This window comes from Cydia amplana, chromosome 11 (assembly GCF_948474715.1).
Source record: "Cydia amplana chromosome 11, ilCydAmpl1.1, whole genome shotgun sequence".
Lineage (NCBI taxonomy): Eukaryota > Metazoa > Arthropoda > Insecta > Lepidoptera > Tortricidae > Cydia > Cydia amplana.
The window spans coordinates 9907913-9932183 of NC_086079.1; the positions used below are offsets into that span (position 1 = coordinate 9907913).

Below are 24271 nucleotides of genomic sequence, written 5' to 3' on the forward strand. Positions count from 1 at the left end.
TAAAGATGATGAAGGAAGACATTTCAGAGAAGATGGTTATCACGAAGATTCTCATGAGCCTACCAGAGTGCTACAAGCACTTTATTTCTGCATGGGAGTCAGTTGCAGCAAGTGAGCGGACTTTGAAGAATCTTCAAGCGCGTTTACTGGTGGAGGAGGAACGCAGCGGAGCTAGTAAAGTGGAAGTCGAAGCCACGTCCGCTGCGCTGCTGAGCAAACATAACAACGCAAGATTCATCAAGAAGGGTGATAAAAATGAAAGTTTGAAATGTTTTGAGTGTGGAAAGGCAGGGCATTTTAAGAAAGACTGTAGAAATAGGAAATGTAATTATTGTGGAAAGGTAGGTCACCTTTTTAAAGATTGCAGGGCAAGACAACAGCCACAACACCCAAGAGTGTCGAGGGCTCCTAATGCTTACATCATGGAGAGCTCTTGGACTGGACGTGCATTTGTGATGGACTCGGGAGCCAGCGAGCACATGTGCAAATCCAGGGAGCTCTTCTCCAAATTCACAGAGGTAGAAAATAGATGGGTTACTGTTGGTAACGGCAACCAACTAAAGGTATGTGGTGTTGGCTCTATAGAATTGAAAGCAAACAATGGCTGTGAATATGTAGACTCAGTATTGTTAGATGTGTTGTATGTGCCAGAACTTAAAGTCAATTTATTCTCATTAATTTGTGCCTTTGACAATGGGTATAAGTTGATTTCAGGTAGTAAGATATGTAAGTTTGTTAGATGGGGCCAAGTAACATGCACTTCATATCGCAAGGAAAATCTGTTTTTAATGGATTTCGAGTTTAATGAAGCAGTTGCTTTGGCAACTACTAGAAGCGTCAATGAATGGCATAGTATCTTGGCTCACCAGAATCATAACCAGGTAAAAGAAGTATTGAGTAAAAATAATGTAAAACATGAAGGGCTGACTGAGCAATGTGTACCTTGTATTAAAGGAAAGCAGCATAGGTTACCATTCAGCAATAGCACAAATCGGGCAAGTGCCCCTGGGGAGTTGATTCATATGGATTTGTGTGGACCAATGGAGGAGAGGTCCATAGGTGGGTCTCTATATTTTTTGCTGTGTAAGGATGACTATAGTAGTTATCGCTTTGTATATTTTTTGAAACAGAAGTCAGAGACAAAAGAGAGGATCGAAACACTAGTTAACAAGTTTGAAAATGAGACGGGACATAAAATCAAAACTGTTAGGAGTGACCGTGGAACAGAGTTTATGAATAAAGATGTTATGGATTTGTTTAACAGGAAAGGCATCACTCATCAAACATCTGTCAGCTACACACCAGAGCAAAATTCGCGGGCCGAAAGAGAGATGCGAACTTTAGTAGAAGCAGGAAGGACAATGTTACAGGAAGCTGTACTAGGAAAACAACTTTGGGCAGAGGCAGTGAGTACAGCTGCATATGTGATCAACCGGACCGGACCAAGTAAGGTACCTAATAAGACACCATACGAGCTGATGTATAACAAAGAATTTGACATAAATACATTGCACAAATTTGGTTCAGAGGTGTACATCCATATACCAAAACAGAAACGTCTTAAATGGGATGCAAAAAGTAAGCGCGGTATTTTTGTGGGATATGGAGAGTACAGTAAGGGGTACAGGATTTGGGAACCTAATACAACTATCGTTGATACATACAGAGATGTTACATTTATAAAAGATGTTACAGAGAAGTCTGACGGAAAGAAGAAGAGCAAGACAATAGAAGAAGGAACAAAGAGTGATTGTATTTTCCAGGCATGCATAAGTGAAGACGAAGAAAAGGAGTCATCATCTGAAGAGTTGCATGAGATACCTGGATATGAAACCCCAGATGAATCTGTGGAAAATGAAAACAGAATTGTGGAAGATGAAAATCAAATTGTGGAAGATGAAAACCAAATTGTGGAAGATGAAAATACAGAAATTGGACCTGATACAAGGCATGAAAATAATGCAACACGTCGAGGAACCAGGGCTAGACAGATAACCAAGCCTAAGCGTTTGGATGACTATGTTTTGGGATTTACAGCAGTTAATGACGAAAGTCAACTCACTTATAAAAATGCAATAGAAGGAAGTGACAAAAATAAGTGGAAAGAAGCCATACAAGCAGAATTTGATGCTCTAGAACGGAATGACACTTGGATAGAGACTGATTTACCAGCGGGAAAGAAGGCTATTGACACCAAATGGGTCTTCAAAATCAAGAAAGGTGAGAATGAGAAGCAACAATATAAAGCAAGACTGGTGGTTAGAGGTTTTAAGCAGGAAGATAGATTTGATCACACAGAGATTTATGCACCAGTGGCTAGACTGCCAACTTTGAGAATCCTACTTGCAGTTGCGTGCAAATATAAACTGAAGATGTTACAGATGGACGTAAAGAGTGCCTTCTTGTACGGAGACATACAAGAGGACGTATATTTGGAAAGACCTGAGGGAATGACGGAAGGCAGTAAAGTCCTTAAACTGCAACGATCAATATACGGATTAAAGAGATCACCGAAGATGTGGAATAACAAGTTTAATGATTTTATGATTAAGGAAGGGTTTTCAAGAAGCGAAGCGGATTGTTGTCTGTACTACAAGAGCAAAGACAAAATTTATGTACTGATATATGTGGATGATATACTTATTTTAGGAGAAAATGCAGAACAGATAAATCATTTAAAAATGGCACTGGAAACACGTTTTGAAATGAAAAGTCTCGGTGAAAATAATCTAAAATATCTTGGAATAAACATAATTAAAGAGAATGACACCATAGAGTTAAACCAAAAGCGATACATAGAAGACATCTTAAAGAAGTACAAAATGGAAGAATGCAACACCATAGCGACACCTATTGAAGTGGGTCTTGAACTAAATTCGGAACCGTCAAATGACGCCGAGATGACTACGAAATGCAGAGGACTCATAGGAAGCCTCATGTATGTAATGCTGGGTACGAGACCGGATATATGTTTCGCTCTCAACTATCTTTCAAGATTTCAGTCGATGGGATCTTCTGGATTATGGAAAGCACTTAAAAGAATTCTTAGGTACTTGAAAGGAACCATGGATGCTAAACTTATTTACAAGGCTACTGAAGAAGCACCGTTGTTGGGTTACACGGATGCTGACTGGGCGGGAGATAAGGCGGACAGAAAGTCGACATCCGGATATGTTATGAAGGTTTTCGGATGCACAGCTTCGTGGGGTTGTTCAAAACAACAATGCATCTCCCTTTCTTCAACCGAATCGGAATACGTAGCTTTGGGGAAGGGGGTCACGGAGGCGTGCTGGATACGTAACCTTCTTCTGGAGTTAGGGCTGCATTTTCAAAATTTTAAAATATACATTGATAATCAGTCAGCTATTCATGTTGCAAATAATGTAGACAACAAGAGACTTAAACATATAGATCTAAAATATCATTTTGTTAAACAGAAGGTGACTGAAGGTCTATTGTTATTAGAACACATTCCAACAAGTCAACAATTGGCTGACCTGTTTACAAAAGCGTTAGGGAAAGTGATTTTTCGAGACCTGTGTTCTCAAATAGGTTTGAGCGGTAATTTTTAACTTAAACTTAAAAGTATGTAGATGGTATCTGACAGACAAGTAAAGTGTTTATTATTTAAAGACCCGTAAAGTGTTCTTTTAGTTTATATATTTTGCTGACGTTTTTTGTTTGAAGGACTTGTAAAATATTCCTTCAGTTTATAGTTTTTATGCTGTCGGTACCTAGCTTGTTTTTGTTGAGGAAGGGTGTTAATGTCAACAAAAAAAAAACAAATATAGAGTATAGTCTATGATATTTGATTGTCAATATCTATGGTCAATATAAAACAAAATGAGAGTGTTCTTCTTTGTATGAGACGCCATTACTGTAGTTTTGCTTGAGATTTAATAAACATTCATTTGGTGTTATAACAAGCTTTTCTTTCCTGCTTGGAGCCCTAATCCTAATAATAACTACTCGTACCTATGGGTTCGCGATTGTAAAATCTTTATTCGTAAATCCGAGCAAAGTTGTAAATATAAGTAGTGAATCTGATCTTAAAAAGATAAAGTGACTGGTAGACATAGTGGTTACAAATATTTATATTATCATACTGTCAAACTTAATTTCTACATCAGCTACCTATGTAATCCATTTAGTTGAACTTAGACCCATGGCTGTGTATTTTTTTTGCTGTTGTATCCCGCTACGCACGACTGTCGGATATACGAGTTGCCCGTTCACTATTGTAAATAATTGTAGCATCTGTGATAATGAAAGTCTACTGCTCCTTTGTTTTCCTGTTTATTGTTTATCTGAATGTTCTGCATGTGCGCTTTATATAAAACACAACACAATTACATATATTTTTTCCTATTATACTGAGTTATTCCTATTAAACCTAAATGTATATTCCTCATCTTTAAATGGCACTGGCGAATTTAAATATAGTCTAATACATTATTTTATAAATAAACACATTTTCTTTTATGAGTAAGCATATTATCAGTGGCTATTACCAAAATGTGAGGGGACTGCGAACAAAATCGATTGACTTCTTTTCTAAAACTTCTCAGTCGGACTATGATTTCATTTGTTTAACAGAGACTTGGCTAAACTCAGACTTTCATGATGGCGAATTTTTCGATTCAAGTTTTTATCTTTTTCGATGCGATCGGTCGGAGGCGGATACCGGTGCGGCACGCGGCGGCGGCGCGGCGGTGGCCGTGCGCACTAACATTCAGCCCGTGCGCCGCGACTGGCCTGTGCCGCCGCGGGCCTACTGTGACTGTGTCTGGGTCTCTATTCCTCTGGACTCGGGTGGTCAGCCAAGGCGTGATCATACCCAAAATTCTTATAACGTTCTACAGCAATCATTTCTCAACATAGCATGTATTTATATTCCTCAGGGCCCCGGATACAGGGAGTCATTGTCCTCTTTTTGTGAAATCGCTAGTGATGTTGTTATTGAAAGACCTAACGATTTATTTCTTCTCGCTGGTGATTTTAACATACCGGAGGCCGAGTGGGTGGCCCGTACAACTCCGGGGATGCATTTATTGCCGGGTAATACTTGTGCAATTCAATTAATTACAGACTTTTTATCATTTACCGGAATGAATCAATTTAATTGTATTCACAATGTTAATAAACGTATACTCGATTTAATAATTTGCAGCACTGTGTGTACGGTCACCTCCTGTGACTGTCCACTCACGCCTGAAGATGCTCATCACAAAGCGCTGGTTATAGATATAAAGCTTAATCTAGAGCCTACACTTAAACCAACTTCTAGTTTGATTTTCAACTTTAGCTCTGGCGATTAACAGCAAAATAAATGTAGAATTGTCTAAAATAAATTGGTACTCCTTTTTTAAAGATTGTGATATTGAAAGTGGTGTTGCAAAACTTAATAATCTTTTAAATGACCTAATCAAGAATCATATTCCGCAACGTAGGGCAAATGCATCTGCATCTGTTCCTATATGGTACTCTAGGCCGTTGAGAAAGGTCCTTAAAGAAAAACAAAAATTCCACAAACGGTGGAAATTATATAAAAATCCCTTAGATTACGAATCGTTTAGAATTTTAAGAAAACGAGCTCAAAAAATGGAAATGCAATGCCACAATAGTTACATATCATATGCTGAACAAAAAATTAAAACATACCCAAATTATTTCTGGTCCTATGTTAAAGCAAAATACTCTAAAAATAAATTGCCACAAACAATGAATTATAAAGATCGTGTCACATCTGATGGAGAAGAAATATGTAATCTCTTTAACGATCACTTTCACTCCGTTTTCGTAAAACCTGTAAATCCATCTTTTAATTTTAACAGCTTATCACCTGCTACCACACATACTGATCATGTAATCGATATTAATAGCATAGAAATTACCCATGGCGCTATTCTCAAACTACTAAATACCATAAATGTTAATAAGGGTGCAGGCCCGGATGGTATTCATCCTATGTTTATACGGAGATGCTCGTCTAATTTAGCCACCCCGCTCACTATTTTATTTAAAAAATCTCTTGACAACGGTTGCGTTCCAGAGATTTGGAAGAAGGCATTCATCACTCCTATCCCTAAAGGTTCAATTAGCCGAGACATTGAGCAGTATAGACCAATATCCAAATTATGTCAATTTAGTAAAATTTTCGAAAAGATTGTAGTGCAGCAGCTTTCCCAAGTAGTTAGAAATCACATCAGTCCAAACCAACACGGTTTTTACCGGGGCCGTTCTGTAGACACTAACTTGTTGATATTTAGTAACGACATTCTAACTGCGATGGATAAAGGCGCCAGTGTTGCAGCCGTGTATACTGATTTCGCCAAGGCATTTGACAAAATTTGTCACGATACCCTTCTTCAGAAGCTCTGGCGGCTCGGTATTCACGGAGACTTGTTTCGATGGATCAAATCCTATATTGAGAATCGTAGCCAATGTGTAGTTCTGTCCGGTTATGCCTCACAATGGAAATCTATCGGCTCTGGAGTCCCACAAGGGTCTCATCTTGGTCCGCTATTATTTTTACTATTTATTAATGACATTGACAAATATATCAAACACTCGAGTGTTTTACTCTATGCAGATGACACTAAAATTTATAAAGTTATCCACTCTGTTGAAGATTGTCACATGTTACAAAAGGATTTGGTTAATTTTGAAAGATTTTGTCAAGACAACAAATTATCATTAAACTTAAAAAAATGTTTCGTTATCAACTACTCTAAGAAAAAACACAATCTTAACTACAACTTCACTTTATTAAATTGTCATCTGAATAGAGTAGAACAAATACGAGATCTTGGTGTTATTATGGATTCCGAGCTATCATTTAAACCTCACTTAGACTCAATAATAAAAAAGGCATATAAGCAACTCGGTTTCATATTGCGTGTAGGGAAACCGTTTAAAAATAATCTCACTTATAAAATCTTATATAATAGTTTTGTTCGCAGCCACCTTGAGTTCGCCTCTGCTGTCTGGAAACCTTACCACGCCATTCATATTGAAAGAATAGAACGAATACAGAAACAGTTTATCAAAGCTCTTGATTATAGAACCGGCCACACTCACATTGGCTACCAGGACTCACTAAATTATCATAAACTCCAAACACTTAGTGAACGCCGTGATTGTATAGACTCTGTCATGTTATTTAAAGTTTTACATAATATAATGGATGTCCCCTCGTTGCTACATCAAATCCAAATCAAAGTCCCTCGTGTTCATCAGCGCCAGTGTAGGAAAAAAGTTTTATTTTCCATATCAAAAAGCCGAACTTGTTACGCACGAAATGTGTTCATAAAGCGCGCCTGCAGACTATTTAATGATAATTTAAAACTTCAACAAATTGACTTATTCAACTGTAGTGTTGTTTCCCTAAAACTTGTTTTCAGATAACACAGAATTGCAGATTGGTAGGTATTGGTAGGTAGTTTTTGCGACTTTTTGACTCACTTATTAGAGTTATTAGGTAAATAAACGATTTGTATTTTGTATTTGTAATATGTAGTAATTGTATAGATTACTGTTATTTGTGTGGATAAGCATCACTTATTGTTGATCTTAGTGTAATTTATTAATTAGTTACTCACTGTTTTTCATTGTAAATTCAAATAAACTAACGAAACTTTAGGTCTAAACTTAAAAAAAATGTATTCTCTTTTTTGTAAAAGACTGTTTCTGAAATAAATAAATAAAATAAAATAAAAATATTTTAGGCGATTGAAGTTAGGGTTCCCTATGGTATAGAGTTTTGCCGAGCCTTATTTTAATGATTGTAACATTGATAACGGGTTTGATAATGGCTTTTGGAACAAAATATATGTCCCAAATCGGCCCAGCTGTCTTCGAAAAAAGGAAAACACGCATTTTAAAAACGGGTCCCTGGGTTATGTATTTATTGGAAACATAATATACAGCAACCAAACCACTGTACGTTTCAGATTATATTATAGGTGCGGAATACACAATATAGGAAAAACAGATCACAATCAACCTTCAACCATCACATCACAGTACCGCAGACACATCTGATACACCACCATCCATCGACTTGCTAACATAACATTCTGGTGCCCATGCCAGAAGCGAGTTCAGCAGCCTTGGATCCCGCACAGCTGGTGAGTTTTTATGTGCTACATTGCGTGTAATAGGGACTACAAAAAGCTTGTGACTTCGCGGTCTCCGGAGATTTTTGGACATAAATGGAATAGTGAGTCTAACAATTCTTCCTACCAGCTCAGGACAGTCTATCTCGCCACGTAAAATTCCACATGTAGTCTAGGAGATAGTATTTACGCCTTACTGCAAGAAAATGAAAACCTAATGAAATCTAATGATCCTAACAAGTACTTCATATAAAACAAAATTTATATTACGCCAATTATTTTATATTAGGTACAATTTTACCCAAAACCAGTCAATTGGAACTTCCAATTGACTGGTTTTGGGTAAAATTGTATCTAATCTTCCAATTTGGAAGATCAGCCGGCCTAGCCAAGGTTACAATCGCTATCGCTTCGACAACGAAACGCTTTGTGTCTCTCTATCACTCTTTCATATTAGTGTGACAGTGACAGTTGCGTTTCGATCGCTACGAAGCGTAAGCGATTGGCGTCTTGGCTACGCGGCCAGGGTCATTGAAAATTAAGATATTTATCATGTTTAATTCTATAACAGTACCAAGCTATCTAGCTAAAGGTTATAAAATGTGCAAAGTAGCATTAACAGAGTGGAAATTAAAAAAATATTGTCGACAAAAGTGTACCTCTTGTATGACGTTATGTAAGTGCTGAAACGTAGTATTCGCTATCAAAATAATAATCATCCTACTTGTTGTCGCACGGAGACTGCCACGTAGCCGTAACGTTACTCTTCGTACATCTAATTTAGGCGATATCATTTCTGAATCTGTACCAAATTCCCAGGTTTGACTACTCTCGTTCATTTTGTATGGTGTTGACTGACACAGTTGGTCACGTATACATATAAATATTTGATACTCACTCAACAAGTGTTACCCACCTTATGCATCAATCAACGTTATATATTAAGACATGTTTCTTAGTATTATAATAGGAACCAGTAATCACCCTCCAGTTTTCGACTGGGTATACATAAATATATTACTGATGTAGTATTAAATGTTCAAATCTTTCAACCATTATAATTATGGAGAGCCTTGGTGCTTACATTGTATAGCCTTGTTATAATTACTTATCAGTCGACCGCGCGGCATCGGCATGCAATCAGACTAATAAGTATTCAAAAGCTTGTGTTACCTTCACGATTGTGCGAATATCGAATTACGATAAATGATTACGCAAGGTGAGATCTATGATGTCTATCAAATAATTAGAACACTTTTGTATTACATAATTTATATATTTGTCTATTCGTTTCAATAATTACTAAAACGAAAACTACATCGTTCGTCGAATCAATTTTTCGCTTTACCAATGGGCGGCATGGGACACGGGAGCTGAATGAAGAAGACCATGATGGGATAAATGCGAGATAGGGGCGGTCCACACAGCGGAGTGAGCCAGAGGAGCAACATGAGCGACGTGAGAGGGAGAGGAGATCACATCAACACGGGACTGGTGGGACACGGCGGCGGGAGCCACGTGCGCGATCACGGGCGCGGTGTGCGCCACGGCGATGGGAGCGGCGTGCACGATGGGAGCAGCGTGCGCAACAACAGCGGGGCTGGAGATCACATCCACCCGCGACTGATGGGAGACGGCAGAGGGGATGGAGTGAGCGATGGGAGCCCAGGACGAGAACAGGGACCTCTTCTTCAGCCAGTGACCGTGACCGAGACCAGAGTGGGCACCAATGAGGGAGTGAGCACCGTAGATGGAGTGAGCACCGTGAAGGGGAGCGGCTACGACGGAGTGCACGGGCGCGGCAAGCACGGAGTGAGCTACCAAAGCGGGGCTGCTGTGGACGTCCACGCGGGACTGGTGGGACACGGCGGAGGGCGCGATGGCGTGAGCGACGACCGGGGCGGCGTGCACGGCGTGAGCGAGCACGGGTGCGGCATGCGACACGACGGCGGGGCTAGAGATGACATCCACACGAGACTGGTGGGAGGTGGCAACGGGCGCATGGGCGATGATGGGGGCAGCCAGAGCGTAGTGTCCGAGGGAACGCTTCTTCAACCAGTGTCCGTGCCCAGCGAGGCCATGGGCGGCCAGACCGTGCGCGGAGTATCCGAGCAGAGGCGCGGCATGAGCGGTGACCACGGGAGCGTGGGCGACGACGGCGGGGCTGGAGTGCACGTCGACGCGGGACTGGTGCGAGACGGCGGCGGGCAGGGCGTGGGCGACCACAGCAGGGGCCACGACAGAGTGGGCGAGGGGCGCGACGGCGTGCACGAGGGGCGCGTGGTGCTCCAGAGCCTTGGCCTGCAGGTGCAGGGCGCGGGCGCCGATGACCTCAGCGGTGTCCAGCGGGCGGCCGTGCGGGTCCAGCACCAGCGCGGGGTGGTGCGGCGGCTGCGCCAGCGGCAGCAGCGACCCGCAAGCCACGGAGGCAAGAGCGAACAACACCACCATCGATTTCATTTTGACGTGGTCTGTGTTGTTGATTCGACGAGTACAAGATCACTTCAAACCAAACGGCTGACTGATACAGTTAACGAACATTCCCCGCTATTTATACTGACACCGGTCAAATAATTAACTTATTATTTTACCAACCGTAAATTAAATACGAACACAATGTCAAGTGTCACATGAAAGTAATCAACCTTGCTCCGAGGGCAGCTTTAGCATTCCGACGGTTATTCAAAATCAGTTAAATCACTACGCGGTTGTCCGTCTTAAGCGGTTAACCACTCGATACCTTAGGGCCTCAGTTAAATCTACTTATAGTGACATCAAACGTTTTCCGTAATACTAATTACCAGTATCTATTTCCATAGTGTCCAATAAACTATTTGTGCAGCGTAGTTCTACATTATATAAACTTACCTATATGAGTACATGTGTGTAAGTTATTACAAAAATAGCACCCTTATAACAAAAATAAATTGAATACTGTCAGAATATACACCGCTGCGCTGTAATGAAATGTTAGCACATGCGTAGACACCTACAATATTAGCTTAATGTCAACATCAAGCATCATAGTTATAGCTATGTTGTAGCAGATCAAAGACCCCTCCGCTCCGTCGCGCTGAAGAATAAGTAGGATAAAAGGATCCTTTTAAGTAATAGGTACCTTCCGGATCACTATACAGGGTGCCATTTGAGTCGTGATCAGTAATATGTTGTGTATGTGTATGAGCAATGTAATGCCCCTACTCTTAATAAAATCAGACAAGATTTTATTTTATTTTTTGTCATTTATTTTACTTTTATAAGTGGATTTAGGATATTACAACGGCTTATTAACTTAATTTTTTTTATGCAAAAGGTGAAAAATTTAATAAAGGTATATTGTAATTAATAAATTAAAAAAAACACAAACAAAAACACTAAAACTACCTTAAAATAAAAAATAAAAAAAGCACACTAAACTATAAACTAACCTACTTATCGCCCCCATTCCGACCCCCACCCAGCCCAAAAGTGCCAAAGATACTAGCGGCATTACCGCGCTGGATGGCAAGCGATATCTGTTGGACTAAGTAGGAGCCTGAACGAGGATCGCACCCTCTGTCACGTAGACGCCGCCCCAAGTCTCCAACCAACTTCTTCGCCTCCGAACACCACGGCCCAGCGGCTTCCACCGCGACCGGGACAAAATCGTACGCTGGTTCCAGGTTAGCGTATTTTAAACGCTTGAGCCTCGCGGCATTTGCCGCGGCTCCGCCTGCCAGCCGGCTACCGGGAGCAAGATGAGTAGGTGCAGAAGTACTCACGCAGGTTGCATCCCAGAGCAAGCAGCGGCCTTTGGCCCACGGAACCAGCGTTAAGCCGTCCGGGCGCTTCCCGTCTGTACGGCTTAAGCCTTGAGGCTCCAGAATGCAAGGCACGTTCGCCGAGACCATGGTACGACGTATTAATTCATTGATCGCATGGTGTCTCGGGAACCGCCCCGCAGCCCGGGAGCAGCTCAGGCCGTGGTGCCCATTCGCTTCCACCGCCATTCCACATATACAGCGAAACGGCTTACTAAGATATTGAAATTAGTAAATTGAATCGCCTCTTTGAATCGGAACTGTCATTGACATCAATTTTGTCATTTGTCTCAGCTAGAAATAAAATTTACTTAATTTTTCATTTGAAATATCTTATAAAGCTGTTTAAATAACACATTGCCACTTGAGTAAAATAAATGACAAAAAATAAACAAAAAAATAAAAAAAATCTTGTCTGATTTTAGTAAGAGTAGGGGCATTAAATTGCTCGTTGTTTATGGAGTTAGAAAAACATATTACTGATCACGACTCAAATGGCACCCTGTATATTAAATTATTTATTATCTACCACTTTATGTAAAGACCAATTTGTGCACCTACAACTATATAGTACGTATTTATGGCAGAGTGCGCAATATGGTCGTAACTGCATAAACCATATAAAGCTCATAAACTCGTACGACAAAAATTAAAGAAAAATAAAAAAAATCCTTTGACAGAATAATTTTTATGCTCCTAAGAATTCAGACATTGTTAATAAGTGCAATACATACATACATACATACATCACTGGCTCAGTGACCCAAAGAGGATCTTGGCCTCTGACACAAGAGAGTGCCACTCTACCCTAATAAGTGCAATAGTTGTGTTTAAAAAGTGAAGCCACCCAGATTTAAGTTAAGTTTGGAATCATTTTATTATCGGTGGTGGTAGGCTATAAATCAATAGTTATTTGTTTTACAAGGGCGAAAAGTTGTTGTTTAACCTCTCGTGCTAATATTGATACCCTAGCAAGCTAACGATTCCAATAGAATCTTGAACGTTGCGAGGGTTTCAAGGTTTAAACAAAGTTTGGCACCGAGTGAAATACAAAAATTTTCACCACACCAACACAAGGAAAATACAAACTGAAAAATATCAAACAATATCAAAGCAAATCGATTCAATATTAATGTTATTAAATATTTATCATTCAAAATCATCATTTAAAAGTCAACCACTCTACTTTACCAGCAAACACAAGAAAAGAACTCAAAATTTGCATTTGATTAGGTACTTTGCCTCACATGTGAATAAAATGAAACTTTCTTATCAGTTTTTGAACAATCAAGAGAGCATTTACCAGCTGGTGTGGTGAAAAATCAGTTTCGGTATTATAATTAGGTAGATTAGTTGGTGTCATTATACAATTTTGATAATGATGACCGTGGCGTGAAGTTATTAATATTAAGTTTATTGACTCCGTTTATATAACGAATAATTGCCGAACCGAAAGGAACCTGCGGCCAGTCCTGCGGCGCTTATTAGAACAAAGGTCGACGCCCGCGTGGAAAACAGACAAAGCTAAAGCAACACCAAAATACCGAAGCCTTGCTGACACATGTCTACGCATCGATAACTCGTGGCATTTAGGTAGCACTTAAAAGATTAGTGATGAGCACAAATCGGTAACTCGTGGCACTTAAAGTCTATTTATTCTTTCCGAAGACTAAAATGACAACCACAAATGTCAAACGTAGAAATAATGTGGCCAGCTTAAAACAAACAGTGATGATCTTTGATTTCGGTTTGTGAATAACCGATAAATATTAAATTAATTTTAGATTCAAAATAAACAAAAAATGAACTCTAAATGGTTCCTTTATAAAACAGGTCACGAAAAGTACAAAGTAAGGTTCTCATTTAAATAAAACTTAGTATACGTAGAGAAATAGGATGAGTAACTTGGTGAATTATGAGCTATATGATATGTAGCTTCGATGTGACTGTTAATCTTACAATAAAATCGCTTTAAAATATTAGAAATATTGTGTATAGACCTGGATACAAAATTTCTAAATACCTCAAAATGATGGCCTTTTTTACCTACGCTATTTCATATTTTTAATACCTCTCCTAGTGTCCCCTTTTAGCACGTCACGGGTTATCCATTCATTGTGTTACAGACACTTCATCAACAAATATAAGTACCTCCCAATAGTTTATTTTCGGTTAGTAAGTACCGATTATAGCACATCACTATTTATAAGACGTACAAAACTAGCAACACATGAAATGTCATTTTAATCTACGGAAAGAATAAATAGACTTTTTTTTTTAGGTAGCACTTGACAGTTTCTAACAGACTAGTGATGTGACAATGTTCTTCCTATACGAGTCGAGAAAAAGAAACCGCTAAAAAAAGGAATTTATTAAACTAATCTTTTAAGTGCTACCTAAATGCCACGAGTTACCGATGTGTAGACATGTCACATACCAATACCACGGAAAAGGCCCGAACAAATTAAGTTCTGAAATAGATTTCTTTGTACAACAAGTGTACAGGTAAATTGGTAAATTTATAAAATCAAACAGAATTCAGGGTTCAATGAAATGAGGAAATGGAAATATGAAAAGGACTGAATTATATTGTTAAATTTGTTTAACAATAAATAATATATGCGAAAAGGAATAGATGCGTAGTATTTCAAATATGTCACGTGTTTCATGTGTATTGTGCTATTGTGTCATTTACATCAGTAGTATAAATTTATATGGAAGCTTCCAGTTTAATTATAGTTAGTTCTGATTAGAAGTTGATCTGGATTTGGTTTGGATATGATCTGTCAGCTGTTATAAGCATATCATATCCATAACAAATGCATAACCTGTTGTTACAATCAGAATAAGCCTCCTGATTCAATAAGTGTGTGCGATAACTTGACAAAGTAGGTACTTGTGTTGTGTTTTATAGTCAATTTATTTTTTAGGGTTCCGTGTCACTGTCGGCAAATAACGAAACCCCCTGTAAGATCATTTTATTGTCACAAATTAATTACTTTTCTGCGATTATTAATTTATTGTAGTTAGTAAGTAAACTAACCGCCACCTAATTAATATTTATGTCGATGTACTTAATGGACCGTTTTTAAACATAGTTAAGTTTGTCCCTCAGTACAGTTTATGTTTTTGTTAGAGGATCGTAAATCGAGCTATTTGCTTAGGTAGGTAGGTAAGTTTGTACGTAGCCCTCGATGCACGAGTCCGACTCGCACTTTATCCTTTTTTAGGGTTCCGTACCCAAAGGGTAAAAAACGGGACCCTATTACTAAGACTTCGCTCTCCGTCCGTCCGTCCGTCCGTCCGTCTGTCACCAGGCTGTATCTCATGAACCGCAATAGCTAGACAGTTGAAATTTTCACAAATGATGTACATATCTCTGTTGCCGCTATAACAACAAATACTAAAAATGAAATAAAATAAATATTTGAGGGGGGCTCCCATACAACAAACACGAATTTTTTGCTCTATTTTTTGTTGATGGTGCGGAACCCTCCGTGCGCGAGTCCGACTCGCACTTGGCCGGTTTTTTTTATTATGATTATAATTTGTATTTAACATTCCCATCGCCTGTGCTAAGTAAACTAACATCAGTTGCTGATTCTTAGATATTTGACTATATAATGGAACCTCACAACTACTTCAAGACATAATTCTTTTTTCGTTATAATGTTGTCCTTAAAGTATTCTTTTATTTTTGGGGACAAAGCAGTTGTCCACGAGTCATAACTTTAATGAGTAGGGGCCTACGCACTTTGAATTCTTAATTACCTACTGATTGCTAACCTCTCCTTGTTTAGGAATGTTACATGAGACTTTAATGGAGAAAACCATCAGAATTTCGTTTCTGCTAAACATTTAAATGATAGGTATATTTATAGTTTTGCAAGAGGCGTTTGTGTGCAGCGAAATAAATAAATGAGAATCATAGGTAGGTACTTTTTTTTTCAAGTGCTAATAGTAATGTAAGCCTATGGATGAATGAGTATCTCACTGCTACAGACAAAACTTATTTGCCAGACTAAACATAATATTATCGTATGTTATGATAACCTGTTAAAACGTCAGCTTGCGAATATATAACCTTGTTAAAACATCGGTGTCAGTAAAAAAAAGTAACAATAAATTAAATTGAATTTGTATCCTCTAAAAAGTTACGTCAGTTCATCGCAATTACGAGTAAGTAGGGTTACCAGATCTAAATTTGGAATTTCCTGATAAAATTCCTGATTTGCGAAATATTTTCCTGACGCTCGTATCGGCGAGCGACGGGGTGGTCTAGCCGTATGCGATATCTATGTATGCTTGATAAGTACATTTGAATTAAGTACCTTTTTAGGTACATATTGTTAATTCACTAAAATTCCTGACATTTTCGTATTCCGGCCGCATTCCTGACAAACGGCCAAAATTCCTGACGTGTCAGGAAAATTCCTGACGTCTGGTAACCCTACGAGTAAGGCATTAGATTGGAAAAGTGACAAGTAGAGCACCCAGTGTCAATGACTTCAATTTTCCGAGGCCGCAGCTTTACCGTCGTCATCTGTTCAATTCCCATCACAGGGGATCTAACCCTACCAAACCTAACTAGTTGGGTGCGTCGAACTCTTTCAATACACATGTTTGACAACAAAATAAGCCCTTTCGGGGTATTATATGCTATGGTAGATTAAGCTCGCCTTTATTAAGCAGTCCGTATCCAGACCGTACTGGCCGTTAAATATGTAATATTCGGACTTCCGGCCTCATATTTATTAAATACACCCCGAATTTTATGACCATAAACTATTGTTCTCGTAGTACATATTATCTTTTGTACTATAGTCTGTTTTAATTAACTTAAAGTCCATACTATTTCCTATGGGCAGTAGGCACTAATAGTACTTTACAGTAAAATAAAAACAGACGCCTAATTGTGATATCCTTTGCTCTGTAATAAGTATCCCATGTTGTAATACAGGTTCCACTTTTTACATGCCAAATCCGTTGACTAAACAAAAATTGCAGTTATTTTATCACATGATTACTTAACAATTATCAAAATATTTGTAAACATCCAGTACTTAATCGAGCATCCACGCTTGTGTTGGGCACAAAACGGTGTAAGAAGCATCCTCAATTCCTTATTTTAAAGAAGCAAGGCCCTACACCTGTCCGTCAAAGATTGATGGATGTTTGTATTGACATCGACGGGGCGTGTTTTGTTGCGAGTATAACAGAGGGTTATCTGGAGGACTGGCGACGATTCATCTCTGTCGCTCGAGTTCCTTGCGGATACTACAAAGGACACTGACCAGATTCTTGGCGGAAACAACACAATTTAGGTGCAGATTGAGTATTCCATTTTGTTACAATGTAAGTATTATATAATTTCGACATGTGTTCGTACAAATATTTTATTATATTTATTTAGTTCTACACGTTTCTTTTTATACTAAACTCATTTAAGTGAAGGTAACTCAATTAAATTTAACAAAAGAAAGGCATGTTTGAGTAATTAATTACAATGTATTACTACAGATTAAAATGCGTACGTACTTTAGTGGAGCGGTTTCAAGTAGTTATGCATCTTGGATGTGAACTCTACTGGCTCAAACCAACTATAGGTTTTTGTGGGTTGTATCCTTTTCCCTAAATTACGTCAGTCTACATAGTTAAACCTTATGTCATAACTAAAATATTCCCACTATTTTCACGTCCTTTGTAAAAGAGGCAATAACTTCGTAAATTACATATTTCCTTATTAAGTGACTTTCAAAACTGTCCCTTGCATAATAAGACTGGCTGCCCTTGGCTGTATCGGAAGTGCTCTAAGAGTCGCCGGGAACTGGTTTTAGAACGTTGTTGTATCATGCCTAAATAACCCGAGGACCTAGGTACATATTCTGGTAAACATTAAAACTCAAGTACACAACTAGACTGAATTGAATATCGGAAAGAAATAGTTATTGGGGAAACAAGACAGCAAAGTTCGATATTTCTTGGAGTACTTATTTTTGAGTCCTGTGCAATAGAAAGATCCCAAAATACATTCACGAGCGTAGCGAGTACCTAAATTAAATGGGAATAAAAAGTATGAGATGCACATACAATTTTGGTTAAAAATGGTTTTCTTTGTAAAACTTAACCAAATTTCAAAATTAATTCTGATACGACCCTCTCCGATTCTAATTTCATTTGATTATGTTTAAGTCCTGTGTTTTAATTATAAAACGTGAAAATTTCGTCAATAAAAAAAAACAATTAAAAAAATATAAATTATGTCTTTTCATTTCTCACATATTTAATATTATTTACATATGACATAGTAAGAAATGAAAACTACACGGTTTTGCTCGAAGTCGTTGTGATCGCTTTACCAGGAAGAATAGACGGCGGGAGCCCATGCGGAGCGCGCCTCTACCACCGAGGGGTAGGCCACGCTTTGGACCACGGCGGGAGAGGAGTGCACGTCGACACGGGACTGGCTGGACACCGCAGCCGGAGCAGCGTACACGGCCGGGGCGGCGTACACGGTGGGAGCAGCGTACACGGAGCGAGCCGCCACGACGGGCTCGGCGACAACAGTTTGGGCGACCACGGCGGGCGAGCTGTGCACGTCGACGCGGGACTGATGCGACACTGCTGAGCCACCGGCATACACGGTAGCGGCCGGAGCGGCGTATGCCACGGCAGCGGGAGCCGCATACGCAGCCACCACCGGCTCTGCCACGACCGTCTCGTACACCGCAGGCGAGCTGCGCACGTCCACCCTGGACTGATGGGACACCGCCGCCGGGACCGAGTAAGCGACGGCGTGGCCCAACGACCGCTTCTCCAACCTCGGAGCAGCAAACGCCACCGCGACCACAGCGAACAACACCACCAGCGATCTCATAGCGAACGAGGTCTGTGTTGCGTTTGAGCGAAATAAGATCACTTCACACCTTGCAGGCGACTGATGCTCAGTTAGGACTCGTCTCACTATTTATACAAACGATAATAATCTATGCATGACTCTATTGAGATCGCCATTTGGGCGTAGAGGAGTACAAAAGTAACCTTGCGAGACGTCGCCGAAATCAGATCCGAAAAGGTCGCTCTAGTTGAGTTACAATTACAGGAGCTTGCAGCGGCTAATGGAGGCTTGGCATTTGTTGATGGTCTGCTGACGACATCGGACAGACCCACGCGTAACTAGTGCGGCTAAGCATTGTCATTTACAAGTTTTATCTCGACAAGGGCGTTCCTACGTACTCGATCCACATCCGCAATGTCACGGTACCTACATACCTCACTACCCACCAAACAGGACATCGGCCATTAATAATAATAAAAACATACATTTAATTCAATTTTATCATTTACATATCGTGTTTTACAAGGTACCTATTTTAATTATTCTTTAATTGTGCCATTTTAATTAAATAGTCAATAATATGGTAATACGACTAATAATTCGTTTCCTGCGATGGCGAATTACGTACTAAAGTACTTATAAATATGGTTAATATAGGTAGGTTATATATATATATATACATTGCAAAATCGACCAATTAAAAAATACTCTAAAGCAATGAAAAGCTAGGAGTCTCCTTATATAAAATATCTATAGAAAGTGACCTGTTTACAACTTTACATAGTTCTTGAGCGTATTACGTCATTTATTTCCATTTTTGTTTCATATGACAGTCTTCTAATTGGCGAAGTATTCATGTAGGTATATACTTTCCTCTTTACTTAAACACGTTATTATGTACTACTTGGCTACTTGCCTATAACCACGATGATACTTCGAGTACATACTCGTATTCCAGTCAAAAAATATAAAAATCGGTTGTACTGTACAGTGTACATAGCCAGATGGTCGGGATTCGGCGGGATTCTCCCGATTTTTAGCATGTGTTCCCGATTCCCAACAAAGTGAAAATTGTCCCGAAAAACAGCATCACGTTATAAAACAATAATTTCAAGTTCCGAACTGTCGTCGAGCGAGCCAGCGACCCGCGTCGAGCCCGTCAGCGCGCGTGGCGAGATTGGTCAGAGCAGCTGGCGTAGTGCCAATAATGTAAAATATCGTTATTTTTAATACAATTAATTTAATTTGAAGGGCTTTTTCCCGACTTAAGGCCCAAAATCCCGAAAATTGTATATTTTTTCCCGATAATAGCGCCTTTGGATCTGGCAACCCTAACTGTACAGTCACCAGCAAAAATATATGACTGTGGGCAGCCGTGCAAAAATATCTGATGCTCCATTGGAGGCATAAGTATATGACGACACTACCTCGGTAAAAATATGTGATGCTTTGTGGCCGGCAAAAACATCGTTACTCTGTATCCGCATAAATATCGGATCAGATCGCTTAAAAATATTTGATTACCCATAAAAATCAAAATTATGTGATTACTCTCATCTGGCATAAATATCTCTCCAATGTGAATGCAAATACATCGGATGGCAGACGGACCGACACGTTGGAAAATCACAAATATGTTATCGACCTTTAAAAACGAACCATACATGTTTGGTATAGAGCCTGTACTGATAGAGACTGTACACGGTGCATTAAATTATATTGTAATAAAATATGCTACAAAAAACTGTAGAACGGCTCATAATGCCATATGAATAAATAAATAAATAAAATATACTCTCCGAAACACAAAGTAAATATATACACAAGATTTAGTAGTCTCAAGGGCCCTCTACATGTAAAATGTATCGATTCTCAGATCTGGAGAATGTATTTACTGTGGTGTGTAAAAAAGAATAAAGTTACAAAAAAGTTTTACGCGCCATAATCTGGCCGTAACGTGACGTTGTAACTAAAACCGGGTATTGAGCTTACTTCCGCTATATAACAAATCTGTAATACAAACCGGGCTGTCATGTTGGCAGTGTTGCTTTCCGGGCATTAGGCGATAGTGGACGGTCGCTTCTTCATACAAAGTAGTCCCCATTTTCCTTCCCTTATATTGTAAAATATTTCTACACAATTTATTGTATATTGGCCATAGCTATGCCCCTTAATTTGTTAGACTTTTTCGATTATTTATACGATTATAAAAGTTGGGAACGGCATACCAATTACCGTACAAATTTTTAAAAGCTCGTATCATAATATAATATATAATGATAAATAATTGAAAAATTCTACAAGAAATCAAACGAAGGGGCAAAGCTGAGGCCTATGAGTAATACATCAAATTTTTAAGAGCCAAATGGGGACTACGGCCCTTTGTCTTAAGGAACCTCGACACCAAAAAAGATTATGAAGAATTAGTACGAATTTTGCCTAGTTATCATCATACGTATATTAATAAATTACACTCAAAAGCAATGAAACCGGGCCGGGGGTAGCAATGATACCTATATTTAAATTTGTTTCATCTGAATGTTAGTATTTTAGTTAGAATACCATTCAAATTTTGCGACTTCAGGGTATTTTTCAGTCTCCTGGCCGTAAATAAATGCATTTTTTTTTAAATCGAGGAAACATACATAATAGGTAATATGATAATAAATATAATCATATCAGACTATTGCCGCAATTATATAAATAAAGTAGACACAGCTATTACAAGATTGCCACGGCCAGGGTCAATGCACTCGTAGATAAATTGCGCCACAAAATTGGTAAATGATTTGGAACTTGTATTAAATAATAGCAATACAAAATAGTTAATTTCCGGATTTACTCAGCTTAGTTTTTGTGTTACTAAAGGTAGGCCTGATTTTCCATCGGGCGGGCAGTATGCTTGTTTGCCATCAACGTGATTTAAAAAAACCCTCTTTATTATTTTGAAGTGATTTAATTTTATTTATCCCCTAAGATTAGTAATTAACATGGGGCGGAAACGCGGACACAGCTAGTTATTTTCATTGTAGGTAAATACAAACATTTCAAAAGTATGTTTGATGTTTGTTAAACGGCATTCGATGATATTTGACACATAGATAGCTTATAACCTATAAAAGGGCTACAGACATGTACTTTAATCTCAGAAGGAGGGTCCCCTAAGGAGTGTTATAAGGGTTGCAATTTAGTTCGTGTGTGGGGAAAGGGGCTGGGGCTGGGCCCAGTTTAACAACTTGTACGCGAACCAAGTCGCGGGCAGATAACTATTAGGGCCGGTACAGACGGACTGTATTACTTATATGGGATTGGGAACTGCAACCCGACGTTGCAGTTGGCATGCAGTCGGTGTGCAGTTCCCATACAAAGTGCAGTCGGGCTGCAGTCGGTCTGTCGGCCCTTAGTTATTTTAAATTTGACGCCATCTCTAAGAAGTTCTTTTAACTTGACCGTACCGATATCTTAATTTGTGTTGTTATGCCAGCCCTATTTTAATAAGGTAAGAACATTTCCGTTTCAACACACACTAAACAGATGTCGCTATCGTATCAATCACATCAACCTATCCATTATGTTTATGGTTATATTGCTAATGCCATTTGTAACGTTTATCTCAGTAATTTAATTTTAGTAGTAATTTAATAATTATGTAAGTTTATTTCTCTAAACAGTATCAATCTCTTTTCTAAAGTTGATATACGAGTATGTTCCTCTTGTTAACTAGTGACATCTAGCCCGCTTTGATTGTAACGCGTTCCTAAGTAGGTAGAGTAGAATGGAGGCCAGAGTTTGTGTAAATATGTAGGTGCGAGACTGGTTTTAGCGTTGCGCGCCTCGCTGCCTCGTTCCTCAACGTAGAGACGGCATAATCATTTGCCGTTATTCTACTAGATGGCGTAATATGTTTCATGCGCGGCTACGCGACGTGTGCTACGCCGTAGCGCACCGTAAGCTGTGTTTTTATTTGACAATTTTATTATGCATTCAATGCAATCATCCTACTTGGCTAGGGCACAGAATAAATAATAGTACTAAGTACAGAAGACTCACTCTCTAACAAAACGCGTCTGTTACGATCAGCACAGATATGGCCGCTAGGTGGCGACAGCGCCACGCGCGGCTTATGGCTTTCCCCAAAAGTGGGGCCGAACGGATGTACTTTTAGCTACCTGTAGCAAAGCGAAGAAATCGCGGAGTGAGACACGCCTGGCTAGGGTACCAATTTGTACTACAATGACAGGCGGTCTAGCATGAGTTGCGTTCTCGTGCTCCATAAATCTTGCGCGACTTCAAGTATGGTATGGAGTCGCGCGCGAGAACGCAACTCATGATAGACCGCCAGTCAGACATATTGGGGCAATCGAAGTGTCATATGAGAATGTGGGATAAAAACAAGGTTTAGGTTTAAATTATTTGTAACGTGTGTAGCGAAAGTTATGCGTGGTATAAAAGTTTGCGGTGTATAAAAGTTAAAGAAAACAAAATGCTACAATAGGTGGTGAGGGAACATAGAGTCGATGGCCGCTGGGGCAGAAAATGGAGTACCTAAGAGTAGCGATATCTTTAATGGCTTAACTGCGACTGCCACTGGCCTAACTCGAAAGACGCAGTGTGAGATGGGAACAATGTAGATCGATAAACTTGTTGAAATCTCAGGAAACTATTGTATACGGAAAGAGCACAAGCAAACATTACGCAGATTGTTAAAAAAATGCTAATTCGCTGGAGTTGTCATTATTGCATAGTATGATTGGAATTAGCCATCGTCTATATGTGACTTTATCTATGAAAAGGGGCCTTATTGTCGATGGCGCTTACGCCATTATTAACGATGCTCCGATATAAATACAATGCCGCGCGACGCTCGCTGTGCGGCGTAAGCGCCATAGACAATAAGGTTCCTTTTCATAGATAATGCCCCATATGTTAATTATAATCAATTTTTGGTCAGGATCAGCCCATGCAAATATAGCCTAGTTCCCGTGTGATTTTTATGGTTCTGATTACAATATTGCTTTAGTCCCCTCTGTATTGCTCATCGGTGGGCTTTATGTCTTTGCAATAAGGTTTACGAATACTCAGTTAACAGCTAGTGTTGACAACGGTACTCCAGTAGGCATCTGCCGGCGAGTGCAAGGATCTCCTTGCACTCATGAGGCAGCTTTCTCCCGGAGGCGGCGCTGCCGGACCCGCCGCGCCACGCTCTGGCACACGCTACATGAAGCGTTTCGCATTGTTTTCGATAGGAAAGCCGGATTTTTTTCCACTCAGACTAAATAAGTTTACATGAGGAGATGATTACATATTGAAACCTTGCAAACCTTAACGGCGAAGAAATGGAACTCAAGGTGTCTACATTATTACGGAATTTATCGCGTATTTTTGGTACCGTCAACCGTGGTGAATAGGAATGGTAGGATGAATGAATAGGGATAAAAACTATGAATTACATTTACCTTATAGTTTCTTAAAAACTATCCACACAAATTGTACCTACTCGTATCCTGCGGTTTAAA

The 24271-nt window shown here is 39.4% G+C and overlaps 2 protein-coding genes across 2 annotated transcripts; both read right to left on the minus strand.

Annotated features, from left to right (window-relative positions):
- Window positions 1-9372: 9372 nt before the first annotated feature.
- LOC134652461 (cuticle protein LPCP-23-like) lies at window positions 9373-10659 on the minus strand. Its single transcript, XM_063507652.1, has one exon. It carries the CDS (start codon window positions 10575-10577, stop codon window positions 9462-9464), a length of 1116 nt encoding a protein of 371 aa, XP_063363722.1. The 5' UTR covers window positions 10578-10659; the 3' UTR covers window positions 9373-9461.
- A 7503-nt stretch (window positions 10660-18162) lies between these two features.
- On the minus strand, window positions 18163-19017 carry LOC134652004 (vitelline membrane protein Vm26Ab-like). The gene has a single exon (XM_063507158.1). The coding sequence runs from the start codon at window positions 18792-18794 to the stop codon at window positions 18273-18275; it is 522 nt and encodes a 173-aa protein (XP_063363228.1). The 5' UTR covers window positions 18795-19017; the 3' UTR covers window positions 18163-18272.
- Between the last annotated feature and the right edge of the window lie 5254 nt (window positions 19018-24271).